Source organism: Zosterops lateralis (assembly GCF_965231275.1).
Source record: "Zosterops lateralis genome assembly, chromosome: 13".
In the NCBI taxonomy this organism is placed as follows: Eukaryota; Metazoa; Chordata; class Aves; order Passeriformes; family Zosteropidae; genus Zosterops; species Zosterops lateralis.
This window is the reverse complement of record NC_139773.1, coordinates 6,335,614-6,351,213: the sequence shown is the minus strand read 5'-3', so window position 1 is coordinate 6,351,213 and position 15,600 is coordinate 6,335,614. Positions and strand designations below refer to the sequence as shown.

Sequence of the window (15,600 nt, the reverse complement as noted above, 5' to 3'; positions counted from 1 at the left end):
AGTAGTTCTGGTTAATTGGGTGCACTTCTGGAACTTCTTCTCACTCACTGCTAGAAATTAAAGATTAACCCTTCCAAACCCAGCAGGTTCATTCACACAGCCCAGGTCACAAACAACTAAGTCCCAGGAGAGTCCATGGATTGATCTTATCAACTACAGATGATTCAAATCCTGCATTTCTGCCTCCCCTGCAGCATCTGTGCTATCTCTGTCCTACTAAGTCTGGCTTTGATTTGAGAGAAAAAACACTGGGCAGTCCAAGAGATCTGTGCATGCAGAGCATCAACCTTAGGGGTCCAACAAAGTGCAATCACTCCGAGACATTTACCTGCAATGCAACTTCTGCTACAGAGAGGGAGAAATTTCCTTCCCCTCTGTGTCCCTCCCTTCTGTTCCTGGAACCCTGTGTGTGTGAAGTCCCTGCCATCAGAAGTTCTGACCTACCTTCTTCTCTCATCTGCACGTATTTTTTCCTGGCCGCGTATTTCCTCCAGGCCTTCTGGATGGCCCTGGCATAGCCATCGTACTTCCTCTCTCTCATCTCTTCTAACAGAAACAGCTGTACAAGGAAACAGTGGGTGAGTCAAACATTTTACATGCAAAGTTCAAGAAAAAGCTGTATTCTATTTTCAACAACTCTCCAGTGGATTTCACTCTAGATGGAAGCTGGTGCCTTTTCCACAAATGTGAGATCTGAGATTGGAATGTTAAGGTAGCTCTTCTGCAAGAAACCTCTGATGCTTGAGTGGCTGTGGCTCTTACCAGTCTACCCATTAAGCTCCATACCCCATGATGAAGGAAGAGGAATATGGATTCTCCCTGAAATATTCTACTGGTGCAACACAAGGTTCTCCACTGCCCATTTCTTCAGCCTCCATCCACACATTCTCCAAAATTCCTACTTCCCTTGTCAGAATGTTACCGTGTTTGTGGGTATCTGTGCAATGTGTAACAGAACTGTTCACAAGCAGCTTTCTTTCCTGGCTGAATTTCACACCCTTGTGTCCACTGGCTCCCTTCTCTCTCACCACTGAAGGTTGTCAGCTGCTGCAGGACTTGTAACTATGGCCTTATAATTCACAAATATGACATAGTAAGATTTTTGGGTCTAAAATTTCAGAAATCAAGAGAAAATACTGTTTTAAACAGGAATGGAAGGTGCACCCCCTTTTTTGAGAATTTCCCGAGTCCTATTAAAATACATGTCAATTCAATGCATTAGAACAACTTCATAATTATTGTAGGATACAGCATATTCACTATAGCCTTTTACATACTTCACTTAAATGGGTTTTTGTCTTACCAGGAGCACAAGCATTTGGCTAAATTGCAGCATTCAATCAGTCCACTGACATGACTGTTGCTTATTATTTCCCTGCATTGTGTGTTAAATATTCACAGGAGTTTTCTTCTAGCTTTCAAGAGATAAAATTAGTAAAAACAAGTACATGGAGAAACAAACCTGGGCTTCAGGATTTTTTTCTTTTTTACTTTGCTGCTCTAAACCATGCAAATCTAGAAAAACACTGATGTTCATATTGATCTGAAAAAGGAAACTCGATCTGGTGCAAACCATTTCTACAGAACCCCACTTGCTCCTGTACAGAGTTATTTATTCAGGTGTGTAATGGAAATGTAAATAATGAAACCTTTCTGCCACCCATAACACCTTATTTCATAGTTGGCAATTCGCCATCTACAGCAAACTTATTTAAAAATTTTAAAAATCTCTTCCTGAACACAAGCACTGGCTGGGGTTTCAGCACAGGCACAAGAGCTCCTGATGCAAAAACATCCTCAGCTGCAGCAGGGCCATGACCAAGCCTTTGTGCAATTCAGGTTACAGTGACAATATTGATGCTGTCAGTATGCCACCTGAAGTACTGTAATAATCAACATCTCAAGCATTATATGCTGTGGTGTATAAACGTGTCTTTTAGATGTAGGTAGGAATGTAAATCCCATTATTCCTGAACAGTATCTTACTCTTTTTGTGGCAGAAACAACAAATTTTCTACTATGACTTGGGGACTCATTTTTTTTTTGCCTGTAACATATACCTTCTCACATGATTGGACACAGCAGTATCATTGCCTGAATTACTGTTGTTCTACAGAGAAAAATATATGTTCCTGGAACAGCAAATGATAGCCACAGAAGTGCTCAGCTTTTATTTTAGCATGTAACTTCAGACAAAGCTCCAAGAAACCAATGCCCAGCTGCAAGATGTGCTACACAAACAATACCCATTGCTTCTGATGCATCAGGAATACATGAGGATGAGTAGAGCACAGATTTTCCTTAACAACTTTTCTGAAAAGCAAAGTAAGAAAACTTTTTTTCCAATAGATTTTGCATGATTTAGTAGCCACAGGATAAAATCAGCCTTGTGATGCCTCCCTAATGTTCTCTTTGGGATTTCAAGTTGCAGTCATTCTGGAACACTGATTTACTCTGTGCTCTGTAACATATCCTTACCATCCCCAGGGACTATTCTACCTTCATCAGTAGTTCTTGTTACAAGAGGACCAATGTTCTTGATGTCAAAGCATCTTCATAGCCCATTTTTCTTCTTCTTGATGCATTTAATTCTCTTTATATTAAGTGCCAAAACTCTGCAATGGCCTTATGTAGTGTGCCCTCTATACAGCCTCTATGATAGACATGCTCAGCTTATTTAAGAGTTTTCCACTTCCCCCACCTCAGCAGGTACCATACCATGCTCAATTTGAGTAGGCAGGACTTTAAATTTAGCAGACAATGGATATTTAAAGAATTGTGTTCTGGCACACTTACAGACTCTGGAGCTTTGATGAAGACTTTGGACTTGCCAAGCTGGTACTGGTCAGGATCCATGTTGACTGACTGAAGCAGGTGGAGGACTCCTTGTTTCTCTTCTCCTTTCCACGAGGGCCAGGTTGCTTTGGTCAGAATGGCATACCTTAACCACCAAGCAGAAGAGATTAAAACCAGTGGTCAAACAGCAGCAGCAGCAGCAGCACACACCACTGACTCTTGGCCAGCACTACCCTGGGGGAGGCTGACAATGGCTGAAGGACTTGGAGCCTGCTGTGTGTCAAGATGCACAGTATTAAGATGTTTCTTGTTTAGTGAGACCAAACAACTGAGAAGGACAACAGTGCCCTGGAGTCTCCCATTTCCAGATGCTGAGTTGCTGTCTAGTAACTGCATCAGCTCACTGCATGAAGTTCTGCTGGAATCTGCTTAAGTCTGGGGCAAAGTCATTCACCAGCAATGACCTATGGTCCAGATTTGAGTACTTGCATCCTTGGTATTCTAAACTGATTCCCAAACACACATCCAGTTTCTCACTCAAGCCTTCTCACTCTGTCTTATTCTTACAAAGGTCTTTCCTGTTTCTGAGCAGGTGACCAGCTTGCCCTCCTAACCCACCTGCTCAGCAGCTGGGCTGCATTTAGGAAGGAGCCAGTGCTGGCTCTATCCCAGGAAGCCTCTGCCTTGGCCTCTGGTGCAAGAAAGAAGCAACAGTGATGTTGGTGCTGCCTTGAAGGCATGCTGGGAACTGCCCCACAAAGGGCCCAGGAATAGGGAATTGCTCTAACTTGGCTTTGACAGAAAGAAGCATGTAGCCTTCTCTCTCATGGTGACCTCTGTAAGCCTTGAGAATGAAGGAGATGCCCATGTTGCAGCCCCTTTTAAACTGCCTACATTTCCAAGCCTTCACTTGGGCTTTTGGAACTGCCAGGCTGGAGTTACAAAGCTGCCTCTTTCCACTGCCCAGCAAAGGAGCACTGCTGGGCTAAAGCTGCTGCCCCAGCATGTCTGTGGGTAACACTGGAGAACAGCTAAGTACATTGAGACAAATTTCTCCCCAAAATCTTATATTCTTTACTCTTGACAATTTCCTTTTAATGCCTTAGGCATACTTAAGTAAACTAAATCATGCTTATTAGTAAAATTATTCAACACATGAAAAAAGTGATTAAGTATGGAGGTCGGTCTGTTATAATTCCTAAGATGGTTTAGGCAGCTCCTAATAAAATGTTCTCAAAAATCAGACAAGGAATCATTGGAAAATACATTAAAGGAATAAAGCAGGAACACTGTCATGCAATTTAAAGTAACAATACCACACAAACAGAAATAGTAAACAGTTAAAAAGAAATGTATCACAAAACCCAAATACCTTTGAACAGAAGGTGCATTAGAAGAGAGTTAACTTGTGAATGATTCAGTAGGATTCAAACCACTGATGTTCTCATGTTCAAATCTTTCAGTTAACAAATGCTCAGGTACTCTCCTGGACAGTTTAATAAAGTAGCTCTTACACCACCTTAAATACAGCAGTGTATTATACACAATCTGTGTTTAGATAATGTGTCACTTAGATATTTATGTGATTTATCAGTATTATGGGATAAATAGATGCACCCCAGTAAGGAGCTGTAAGTTAAAGTAACTCCCAACTCATTTATTTACCACCCTCTTTTACAGGCTCATCATGTACTGCCAACAGTGCAGCTGTGTAGGTGGGTCTAACCAAGTCTGAAGGTAAAGGAGCTGAGGTGAATAAAGGTGTTTGAAGCTGCTCCCTTCCACACAAGAGACTGTGACATGACATTTCAGCATGCTACAAATTGTCTCCTATATGTCCTGAGCTGTAAGGGGGAAAATGTGATTCAATACCTTTTAAAATATGTAGAGCTCTTGGGTACAAAGCAGAATAAATTTGAAATTCTCCTTTTTCATCAAATTAACTTCATACATTTTACTGGTGTGACAAGTCCACAGGACAGAACAAACGGATCATTCCATAACATGCACTATTTAAGCATTTCAGTTTGATAACTGACAGAGTGACAACTCTCACTGTTCACTGCTGTTTAGCAATGGCACTTCAGTGTCCTTGTGCATGCTTCCCATGAAACCAGTCATGTCACTATCCATGAACCCAGGTTTATTAGGCTTGTGTAAACTGATCTTGCAGATGATTTCAGTACGAGTATTGAATGTGTTCTTAACATGCTTCTGAAACAATTTCAAATCATGACTGCCCCCCAGATGGGTATTACAAACTCCCAGTAAGCAGTTAGGTCTGATGCCTAAACAGGGAGTGGGAGCTCAGCTTTCAGATTAGTTATGCTCGGGAACACACAGGCCTTTTCAGTGACTGTGGCTTTTTGCATGCAAATGTAAATTTTGTACATAAAAGTCTATTCAGCCCAGCAATCTCCACTTGCATGGAGCTGCCAAGGAACGCCCAATGAAAACAAGTGTACAAGCATGCATTTCCTGTCCATCCCATGCCTCAGCCCGCTTTTACTCACACTGACTCAGGGGGTCAGAACAGAGCTTGTTCTGGATGCTACGACTGTGAACAGAAAGGGTGCAGGAAGAGTTTTACTCATAACAAAATGTTAAATTTAACAAAGCTAATTAATCTGAAACAAAAAGATGAATTCCCTAAGAGGAGTTTCAGTTGCCTGTGGATCCTGAAGTAGCACGTAGCTTTCCTTTGTGCAGAGCTCTCAGGGCCTGCCCAGCCCTCACAATCTGTGTTCAGGATAGATTTAACACAGTATAAATCTGTTATTTGTCTCAGCAACAGTCTAAGTAACACAGCCTGTAGCATATTCATGTTTATATGTCTGGGCTTGAAGGTCATGAAGAAAAAGGAATTTAAAATTGTTCCATAATGAAAATGAAGTCCATACTTTCAGAGATTTTAGGTCTGACTGTTACTACATTATTATAATATTCTTGGTATTATAATGAAGAATTACTAATGGCTTTGTTCTGTGCTGATTAACTACACTCCACTCCTTGCAAAAACGGATTGGGTTTTTGTTTGATACTCTCAAATTTAATGCAAAGACTTCCAACAAAAGCTGATTTATCACATAAAGCCTGTTTGGGCACTAACTAGCTGAGTGTCTCCAGTTTCTGCAAAACAGAAGTTGAATGTTGTATAAATCTTGAAACTGCTCTTATTTACGAGGATTTCATTAGCTAGTGGAGGTAGTTAATCATGTTAACAGCTGGTCCTAGGACACCGAGAACAGGATTCCAGAGCTCTGACTTGCTTTCATTCATTCAGGGAGCAGCTGCAGAGGTTTGTACCCATTCCCAGCTGCTGGAACACCAGTGGAAGGATAAGGAGCACTGTAAGCTGAGGTTACTTTGTACACTGCAGTGGCTGAATGGCAGCTGTGGATTTCTTTACCTGTCTGCTGTGGGGAGAGCTGGAGCAGTAACATTTTAGACAAGGGCTTGCAGCTGGATACTCAGATTTCAAAGGCACTGCAGCGGTTCCTTCAACTCTTTGTAACTTTAAGGAACCCTCTCACAGCACTACAAGCACTGAGGCCTTAGGCAAGTTTACAGAAAAGATGAAGTACTTCCAATAACACAAAGCCAGGCTTTAAAGCACTTTGAAATCCCTGTGTAATCAAGATAACTGAGGAAGGCCCACGTGGAGAAATGGCTAAGTGGGAAATGAGAAGGTTTCAAAACCGGCAACTTCTTGGTTCTGTCCTCATCATGTAAACAACCCTACTGTTGTTTACAGCAATTCCTCTAAACCAGTGTCACCCACCTCTGCAGAAACTTCTTAAAGACCCGTCTGTAGGCGTAGCCAGCTCTTCTGACTCGAATATTTTCTTTCAGACCCAAGTATTCTACTTGATGTTTTACCCTGGGGACAAAAACAACGCAAGGCTTAAAATCCATTTAATTTCAGCATACTTGTGGATTGAGGCATTCTTAAACAGCTGAATCATGTTTAACTGTTGATTGCTAAAATTCACGCACAGGTAAATGAATCTATTTTTGCACATTACTTTGCATACTGCATGATAGGAAAGATATTCCAGGCAGGTAAACTACAGCACTGAAATACATGCAAGCAAGTTAACCTTAGCATTTTTCCTAGTTTAACTTCCCATCTCCAAAATAATTTGTGTATAAATTTCTTAGGTAATAATAAAATCCATAAAAGGCCAAGTAATTATTACTTATACAATTACACAGCTGGTATCCAAGGGATTGGGAAATTGTTTTGTGTTCTCTTACTGTAGGTTTTTCCTATGCTTTACATAGCTCAAACAGCAACACAGTAACATTTTTTTCCTCATTGTTATGGAGAAAAGACCAAATCTGATGGCTGGGAAAAAACCCCAGTCGCCAAACCTTCACTACACAAACAATCAGAAAGAAGAAAGCCACATCAGCATAGTGATGAAAAGCTAGAATTCCTCCTAATTCTACCATGCTGCAAAGGAAGGATTCCAGGGCAGGCACAAGACTGGCTGAATCCAGCAATGGGTGACTCACCATGGCACATTTTAAATTACAAACAAAAGCTGAGCTGGTACCAGTCCCACAGAAAGTGTTAATGGCTGGGGAGGAACTCTGCTGCACATGGGAACTGAAGCATCATTATCCCAACACCATCAGAGCTGCCTCACACCAAGCAATTAGGTTCTAACTAGGGAACAAGTATGTGCCCATGAAATGCAAAGCACAGAAACAGCAAAACAAAAAAGCTTTGGCACTTTTTCCTCCTTCTAGACCCGTGGTACATTTATGTTTTTGTGTTTCTTACATATCCTGCTAGTCTACTACTTATTGTTTGGTAATTTGATTTGAAGAATGTCAGTTGCTGATTTTATTTTCATTTTCCTTATTTTCTCATCTAAGTCATGCGTTGAAAGAAGCAATCTCAGTTTTTCACTCTGTTGCTGTTCTTCTATAGGGCAAAGTATAAAAGCTTTAGCTTCCAGACAGAATTATAACAGTTGAGATTTTAGTTATGCAAGTTTAAGAGAGAGCATATAAAAGAGCATCTGTTTACATATAATTTTTAAAAAGTGAGCCTGTAAGAAGCCACCTAATTTTGTTTTGCTTACTATTTCTCTGATTTTACCAAAGATTTTTCAAATCCTGAAACACTCCCAGTTAATTCAATGTTATTTTTTTAGCTATTTTGGAAAGTTAAATTTGAATATAGAATGTACTGCCCATTGATTTTTTTTTGTTCAGACATTTTTTTCAAATGACTCAGTATGAAGGGAAAAATCTTTTGAAATCCCTTGCTACAAATGACAAAATCACTTCATTATTTCTTGTTTTTGAAGACCACTTTTGAGAGGTATTTCACTAAATGATGAGTGATACTGCTCTTTTAGCTTAAAATAAAGACTACTACACATTTTAATCTTCCTGTGTTCAAGAAATAAAGTATATTTTGTACCCACTCCAAGAATTCTGGTACAGTACAAAGTTGGTGGACAAAAATACATTTTCCTGTTTATAGCTTTCCCTCCTGTTCACATCTGGAATAATGCACTGGAGCAACAGTACTACTCCCATTTTCTTACTGTCCTGCCAGTATCAGTGTCCAGCACCAGAGAATTTGAGACATTTTTCTGTTTTTTTCCTTTCCTTTCTGAGAAAAGACACACTGAAAATCTCCCTCCAGGCAGAACCTCAAGCAGGTCAGGGTCTGGGAATTCAGCTAATGCAGCAGTTTTGAATACAAGTCCAAGTGGCTGTGCCAGGACCTGAACAAAAACACATTTCAAGAATACCCCAATTTCTGGACTAACTAAGGTATTATACAAGGTTTGGATATTACACAAGGTCTGTGTTTTAGTGCTAAATATTCTGGAGTTACTCAACAGCAGCAGAAAGGTGGAGTTCCATGGCTTCTGTGAGCATGAAGTAAGACCAGCTTTGTGAAAGGTTTTTTTCCTTTTTCAGTTACATTTTCATGGTCTAGTAACCTGCTTCTAATAAGCAAATTGCTATTCCCATTACACTGACTAAGACAGCCTGTGTATGATGCAGCATTATGTGACCACACAAGAAAATAAAACAAAACAAAGCAAAACAAATTAAAATTCAACCAATCAGCAAGGTATCACAAACTCAGTTATGTTTTTTATTTCCCTCTGATCTTTTTCACAGTAAAATTGAGAAACAATATTAAGCTTAACTTTGAATTGTCACATGCATATAAATTTTCTTCCTCAGAGCTGTCACTAAGTGCCCCAGTGAAGTCCTAGTACAATGATGGGCAATCACAGATTGAAATGGGAGAATGTTGGGATTTTTAAACAGGGATGAAGGATTACCATTGTAAGCAGCACTTTCATTCTGTCTGAGCTTGATAGTATACAATCCTTTGTATTTCACTTGGCAAATACAGCAGGTACTGATAACACACCATCCTCATTATGGGAAAACAAGAAGAAATCTTGCCCGTTTTTGCTCCTAAAGGGGTTTCCTGAAAGCTGTCCTTTTCTCAGGACTGGATTTGTTTCACTGGTTTCCTAGCAACACCTTCCACAATAACAGGCCTGTTTCCCAATATGCAAATGATTGATTTTAAAAGCTCCTCAATTTTTAACTATAAGTTTTATAAATACTTTTCCCACGATCACTTGGTTTCCTCCTTTGGTCCCCTGTGTCAGTAGAAAATTAAGTGCTGCACAGTTGGATTTTCAGGGTGGAAAAGGTAAAGAGGGTCTACATCTACTGCCAAGCCCTCACTGAGACTTTGAAGTGCAGTCCCAATAGCTTCTGTAAGTGCTCTCCATCTGCATGTGACTGTGCTGGTCTGCTGGAAAGGCAGGAAGGGAATTCTGCTGGGGTTGTCCAAGAATGCTTTTTATCAGACTTTGCAAGCTGTTTCGCCGTGATAAAAATAACCACTTGCTTCATCAGCAATTTTACTATTCTCAGAAGTACTTGGTACATGGTAATGAATGCTACCTACATTAGGCCCCCACACAGTCTGCACATCCTACTGAGCACCTATCTCAGTGCAAAAAGAGCAGCACCTTTTCCAGAGAAGAGGAAGATGCCATAAGCACCATGTAGCTAAAGACGACTTAAAATAGATGTGATAAACTAAACTGATCATTTAGACATCTATGTAATGTCTATATAATTACCTGATATAACATTCCAGTCAATTCTTTTTAAAGAGTTGGCTAATTAAACATAAGATAAAATAGGAACCTTCTCCATTGTTGGTTATAGACACTTTTTGGCAGGTTTGATACATAAAAGCAGATACAGATATCCTACTGGCTTTTTAACTTTTTAATAGAAGCTGTTTCCAAAGCATAAGCCAAAGTTAGAAGTGATAATAATACATTTGGTGTATTATTAAAATACATGTGCACATTCTACATGGAAAACTGAGTCTTTAATATACTGGTTGTGTTACTCATGCAAATGTTGGTTATTCATAACTGGCAGGAGAAAAGCCAAGTCACACTAAGTGCTGACTTGGACCAAGTGACCACCACTGACTTCAAAGTTTAGGAGAGGTCATGCCAGGTTTCATTTCTGATGGTTCAGAGAATGTAGTTCTGTTTGCAGGCTGTACACTTACAAATTATTAATTTTTCTGGCTTCTTCTGACCATTAGCACTGCTTCTCCTCACACTCTGCTCATTCATACCTGCTCTCCTCCCAGTCTCGAGACTTCTTTGTTTCATTGGGTTTGATGCAGCGGATGTAGTGGGGTGTGCACTTCATCAGGGTGCCAACAAGGTCATTGGCTTGTTTCTGTGAAACAAAGGAACAGAATTTGAGCTGAACAGAGTAAATCCTGAGGGAATTCTACAATTATCAACCATCTGCTGATGATTCCATTGGCTAGACACTGTCGCCTTTGGTCTTTCTCCAACAACCAAAGTGTCCTGGGATAATATGCACCTCATAATAAACTTATCAGGAAACAGAAGGCACCATTATCTCCAGCTATATAATACACTTAACTTCTATATAACAATATGGAGCAAACGCATCACTTGAACCTGCCAGGGTGAAGTGTGAGAAAAGAGGTTGGTAAAATACTGATTTGCAAAGTCATGTGTAATCTATGTGTATTCTACAATCAGTCTCCAAACAGACTCTGGCCTTGTAGCACTTGCTGCTTCAGGCAAGGCACCCTGTGGTCAGCAGAGAGGCTGCTGTTGACTGGGTGGGTGTTGGATCAGGATTTCTGCACTGTAAAGAGACCAGCTCTCTGCAGTTCACCGCAGTGAGGTGGCTCATTAATTATGCAGATGCAAGTGCATTCATTATGCAATTGCTAGTTTTGACAGTTCACTGTGACAGGATGCAGCTGAATACAACATTTAATGAACACTGATGCTGGGCAGAACAACTCTAACAATGCTGAAACAATGCATCTTTTTGCCATGAAGATAGTCCTAATATGTATCTTTAAAAATATCAAGAGAAAAAAAAAGAAAATACTTTAAAATTTTTATTTAGCTATTCATACACAAACACACAACTACATATACACACACACCAACACTGCAAAAGGAGACATACTTTGATTTTGCTGCCTGCAGTGGTAGGACGGCCCTTCTTGTCCACTTGAAGATTTTCAGGAAACAGAGCCTTTATAAAAGGCCTAGGAAAGAATTGATAAAATAGGGTTGGCATAAAAAGGCAATTCAGTGTAGGCATGTCAAGGAATATGCTGTAGAAGTTGATAGTTGAGCAGAATATAATTAGCTATTACTCTTAATCCTGAGTTATATCAAATCTATTTTAAGATTAGTACTTCCCATGGGCCTCATTCCTCATAGAGACCTCTTGCTATTTTAATGAGCATTGAAAGCCATGACACCAGACATCTAGAAGACTTGAAGAAATGCACACTTCTTAAAAAATAAGCATCAATTAATTAAAATGCATCACAAAAAAATGTCACTTTGTTTGTCAAAAAAGTGCCTGTTCTGAGAGGGTAGCCAGTGTACTGCTGGCCTTGCTTGAGGCCACAACGAAGGCTGCCATTACAGCATTTGATTCTGACACTGCAGTGCCTCCCTTGGTGCAATTTGCAGAAATGAAGGCCAGGGTAACGCAGTTTGCTGCTCTGCTGGGTTATTGGCAGGGTTACAGAGGTCAGCAGGTGCAGAGCAGGGAGGCCAGGCCCTCTGTGCCCCTCCCAACCACCACGGCTCCGGAGCTGGAACAAGTTTTGCTTACGTACAAATCACTGCTCTGCATGAGCTCAATCAGGTCTGTGAAAAGAACGTCCCGATTCCTCTCGCAGAATCCATCCATGTCATAGGATACCTGGGCCAGGGTGGAAATGGATTGTTTGTGGTAGGTTGAGAACCCAATAATTAAAGACAATTTAAATTCTGCCATCATCAGTTGCTGTTCTGTACTTTTTGGTTAGTCTGGTAAAACTTAAGATACTACAATGAGCACTAAATCCTGGCATGTATTATTAAACTTTTTCACAACAAACAAAGGAGTTTAATCCTTAAATATAAATTCAGTTTAAAGTCAAATCTAAAAAACTCATGGAACTAGTGAATGGAACATGATAAGTGAATTTAATACTGAATTTTACTAAGAAAAATTTTTGTGTAGTAAGGATTTACTGTTACTAACTGCAGAAAACAATGAATACTCTGAGAAATAAAACCAAGCAAGCTAGAACTGCACATTATATTCCCAGTTTTATTGGTATGTCATCACCTAAACATCATTTTTATATCTGGATTCTTTAAATTCTTTACTGCTACAGTAATAAACAAATGAGATTACAATTATTAAAAGTCATGGGACACTAATTTATTACATTTAAGTTCTGGTTCTGGGAGCAGCAAGGCCCAGACTCCTCTCTCCAGCAAAGGCCATTTGTGAAGGCATTTCTGTCCCAAGCTCCCTACACTGTGAAGGGACACTGTCTCCTGAGAGAATCTGCCTGTGGAAAACCAAGCCAGCCCTCTGCAGGCCTTCCCCCTTCCTCTCATTACTGTTCTCTTTCCTCAGAAATACATTACAGAGGATTCAGAGATGATTTTCCACATTACCTTTCCAGCATAATGATGGATGATAAAGCCCTGGTTCCAGCTGTTGAAATGTTCATGAGTCCCAATCTGCATCTGGAGTTTCTGGAGCAGTGTCTGGTCAGCCCCTTCTCCCACGGCGTGCATTGTGGCACACACGTCATCCAAAATGCTCATAATCCCTGGGGGATTCTGATGTGTTGGGGAACAACAACAGCAGCTCAAGTGAGGGGGAAAAATTATGATGCGACTTGTTTCCCCCAAACAGAAAATTGTATTTGCTACAAAAACACTAGAGGCCCAGTCAGGAAGGATTTCCCTCCAATCGTCTGAGATTAACTTCTACAGCAATATGCAAATGGTTTAAAGGAGAGATGACACTTCATGGGATGACAGTAGGAAATGGAGGAAACAGTGATTACTGTTGAAAAAAACCACATTAACAAAAAAATCAAAGCATTCAGCATTTGTTTAAAGTTTCTTTCCTTACTCCAAAGAGTAAACCCATGTCTGAGGAAAGTATTTAAATGGACATGCTGTAGTTTGACAAACTTAGAGCTAAATATCTGAGATTGGGAGGGAAATCTTATTCTCTTCCTAGGTATCCTCATACAGACAGAAAATGGACAAAATCTGATGTGCATTTAAGCACAAGTCACTCCAGTTTTTCAGCAACTGTTCTGGCCTACATGAGGCTGAAGAACTATCTGAAGAACACCCTACTTCTGACCTGAAGACAACATTTGCTGTCGCCCCAAAATAGAACATAAAGACTTGAGACTACAGAACAGTCTGTGGAGCAAAGCCACAAAATTTCTTTTTTCTACAATACTGTCTCTTCATTTGTTTCTGCTTGATTTGCAACAGCAGCACGAAGGAAAGGTGGTGCTGTAGCTTCCCCAAACTGAATTACATCTCCCAGAGACACAAAGAGCATTATCTGATGTACAGATTGTCAGTAAGGTCATGATAAATTTTGGTGGATACAACCCATTACTTTGTTTTTTAGTCACATGTCAGTCATGCTATGGTATAGTTCTCTTTTTGGATGGTATCTTACATGACATATCTTAGGGCTCCTATAAAACATCTTATGTAAGATTTTTATATAGATTTAGTATGACTCAGTAACTGAACAGCAGTATTTGCATTTTCCTATGAACCTTCTTTACAGAAAAAGCAGTTGCCCAAATATTTAAGAGAAAAAAAAATCTTGTTGTTTTCTCCACCTGTTGGCTCTAAATACTTACCACTTTGTTCTCTATAAGGTCACACACTATTTTGTTGTTAAAGTATTCTATTGGTGTCCATCTAATTCCTTCTTGTACATATTCTTCCTGTTAAGTAAAAAGAAACAGATGCAAACATTCCTTTGCACTGTAGATGTAGCACTAGATTTACAACACACTCCACAGACACAAACTCTGCAGCACTCATGTTCAGGAAGACTTGCCAAATGTATGACTGAGTGGAGGTGGGAGAAATGACCCTACTGATGGTTAAATCCAGCTCTCTGCTGCCTTAAAGATGAATCGGAATCCTACTCTGTTCTCCCCACACATTCCTTTATCATTCATAGCCCTTCCGTGGTTACTGACAACAGCAGGAAGATTTCAACTCCATTTATTGTCAAAGCACTTTGCAAATAGTAACAAAATGACTTTTACAGTCTCTTGACAGTGCACCTAAGTATCCACATCCTGATCTATTTTAAAAATTAAGATTGTGACAAGCACATTGAGGATCAGATCCCCCAGACAACACATTCAGAAATGTACACGAAATGAAGATGCAGCTTTTTATTTCTGTATGCAACTGCTGTATCTATAAAGACACCTAAAGAAAGACTGGGGAAAATCTCTATTAAATTTGAGTTACACTGACCTAGTCAGTTGCACATAGAAGGGCTCAGGAGACACTCTGCAGATCACTTGTGTACCCAGTGCCACCATGACTGGTTACTTTCCCACAAAGCCAATTGTAATTGTGTTTGGGCATTCCTGGAAACCCTGTCCCAAAGTTGGTGCCAGCCCTGAGCTCACGCTGCACACAGGGCTCCTGTCTCAGCTGCATCCTGTCTGCCTTCCCATGCAGAAACAAAAAAGTGAGATTTGGCAGTAAGACTGTGAGCAGAGAACTGCAAACACTTTCACCGTTAGTTTTGTATTTCTCTGATCTATTTCATTCTCACATACATACGTATATATTTATTTTTTAAATAAAAAAGGTGTGGAGGAAATGAAGGAAAGTATCCCCAAGGAAATGCGTGTCATGCCCAAGGGAAGCCCAGGGATGGAGCCAGGCTGCAGCTTTCCATGCCTGCCCATGAGTCAGCCTCTGCAGCACGCCTGGGCACAGTCATCTGACTGCATTAGCACACCGTGGGGTGGACTGGCTGCTGCACCACCCCATCACACAACAAATGCTGCAGCTGAGTGCTTTAGAGTTTTAGGGTCAGCTAACAACAAAGGTTGTTTTCTTTCCCTTTGTCTTGCTTAACAAGGTAGATCTTACTGTTAACAGATGATGAAACCTCGATTTTTCCACCACTTGAAAAAGGCATAGGTCATTTGTGAATTCTGAAGTAATAAATGTTCAGTTACCTGCTCTGCCTTCAGTGTCAGTTCAATAAAAATCTGCTGCAGTTTTTCATTTACAAAGTTGATGCAGAACTGTTCAAAACCGTTTTTCTGTAGAAAAGGAAACAATGTAAAAATCAGTCTCCTGCCTTATATACAATAATTTTTAGTTCTTATGGTGGCAATAAGCTTCAAAGAAACACTGT

At 40.2% G+C, this 15,600-nt stretch overlaps 1 protein-coding gene across 3 annotated transcripts in view; it reads right to left on the bottom strand.

Moving 5' to 3' along the window:
- Positions 1-15,600, bottom strand: part of MYO1E (myosin IE) — a 73,858-nt gene that overhangs the window by 9,378 nt on the left and 48,880 nt on the right. For all 3 annotated transcript variants that reach the window (XM_083871137.1, XM_083871136.1, XM_083871135.1), the window contains exons 12-20: positions 15,419-15,505; positions 14,066-14,152; positions 12,840-13,007; positions 12,005-12,090; positions 11,338-11,419; positions 10,454-10,560; positions 6,578-6,676; positions 2,797-2,941; positions 445-559 (exon numbers count right to left, since the gene is read on the bottom strand). In XM_083871137.1, the coding sequence (XP_083727263.1) occupies positions 445-559; positions 2,797-2,941; positions 6,578-6,676; positions 10,454-10,560; positions 11,338-11,419; positions 12,005-12,090; positions 12,840-13,007; positions 14,066-14,152; positions 15,419-15,505 (976 nt within the window). The remainder of the gene's footprint in view (positions 1-444; positions 560-2,796; positions 2,942-6,577; positions 6,677-10,453; positions 10,561-11,337; positions 11,420-12,004; positions 12,091-12,839; positions 13,008-14,065; positions 14,153-15,418; positions 15,506-15,600) is intronic.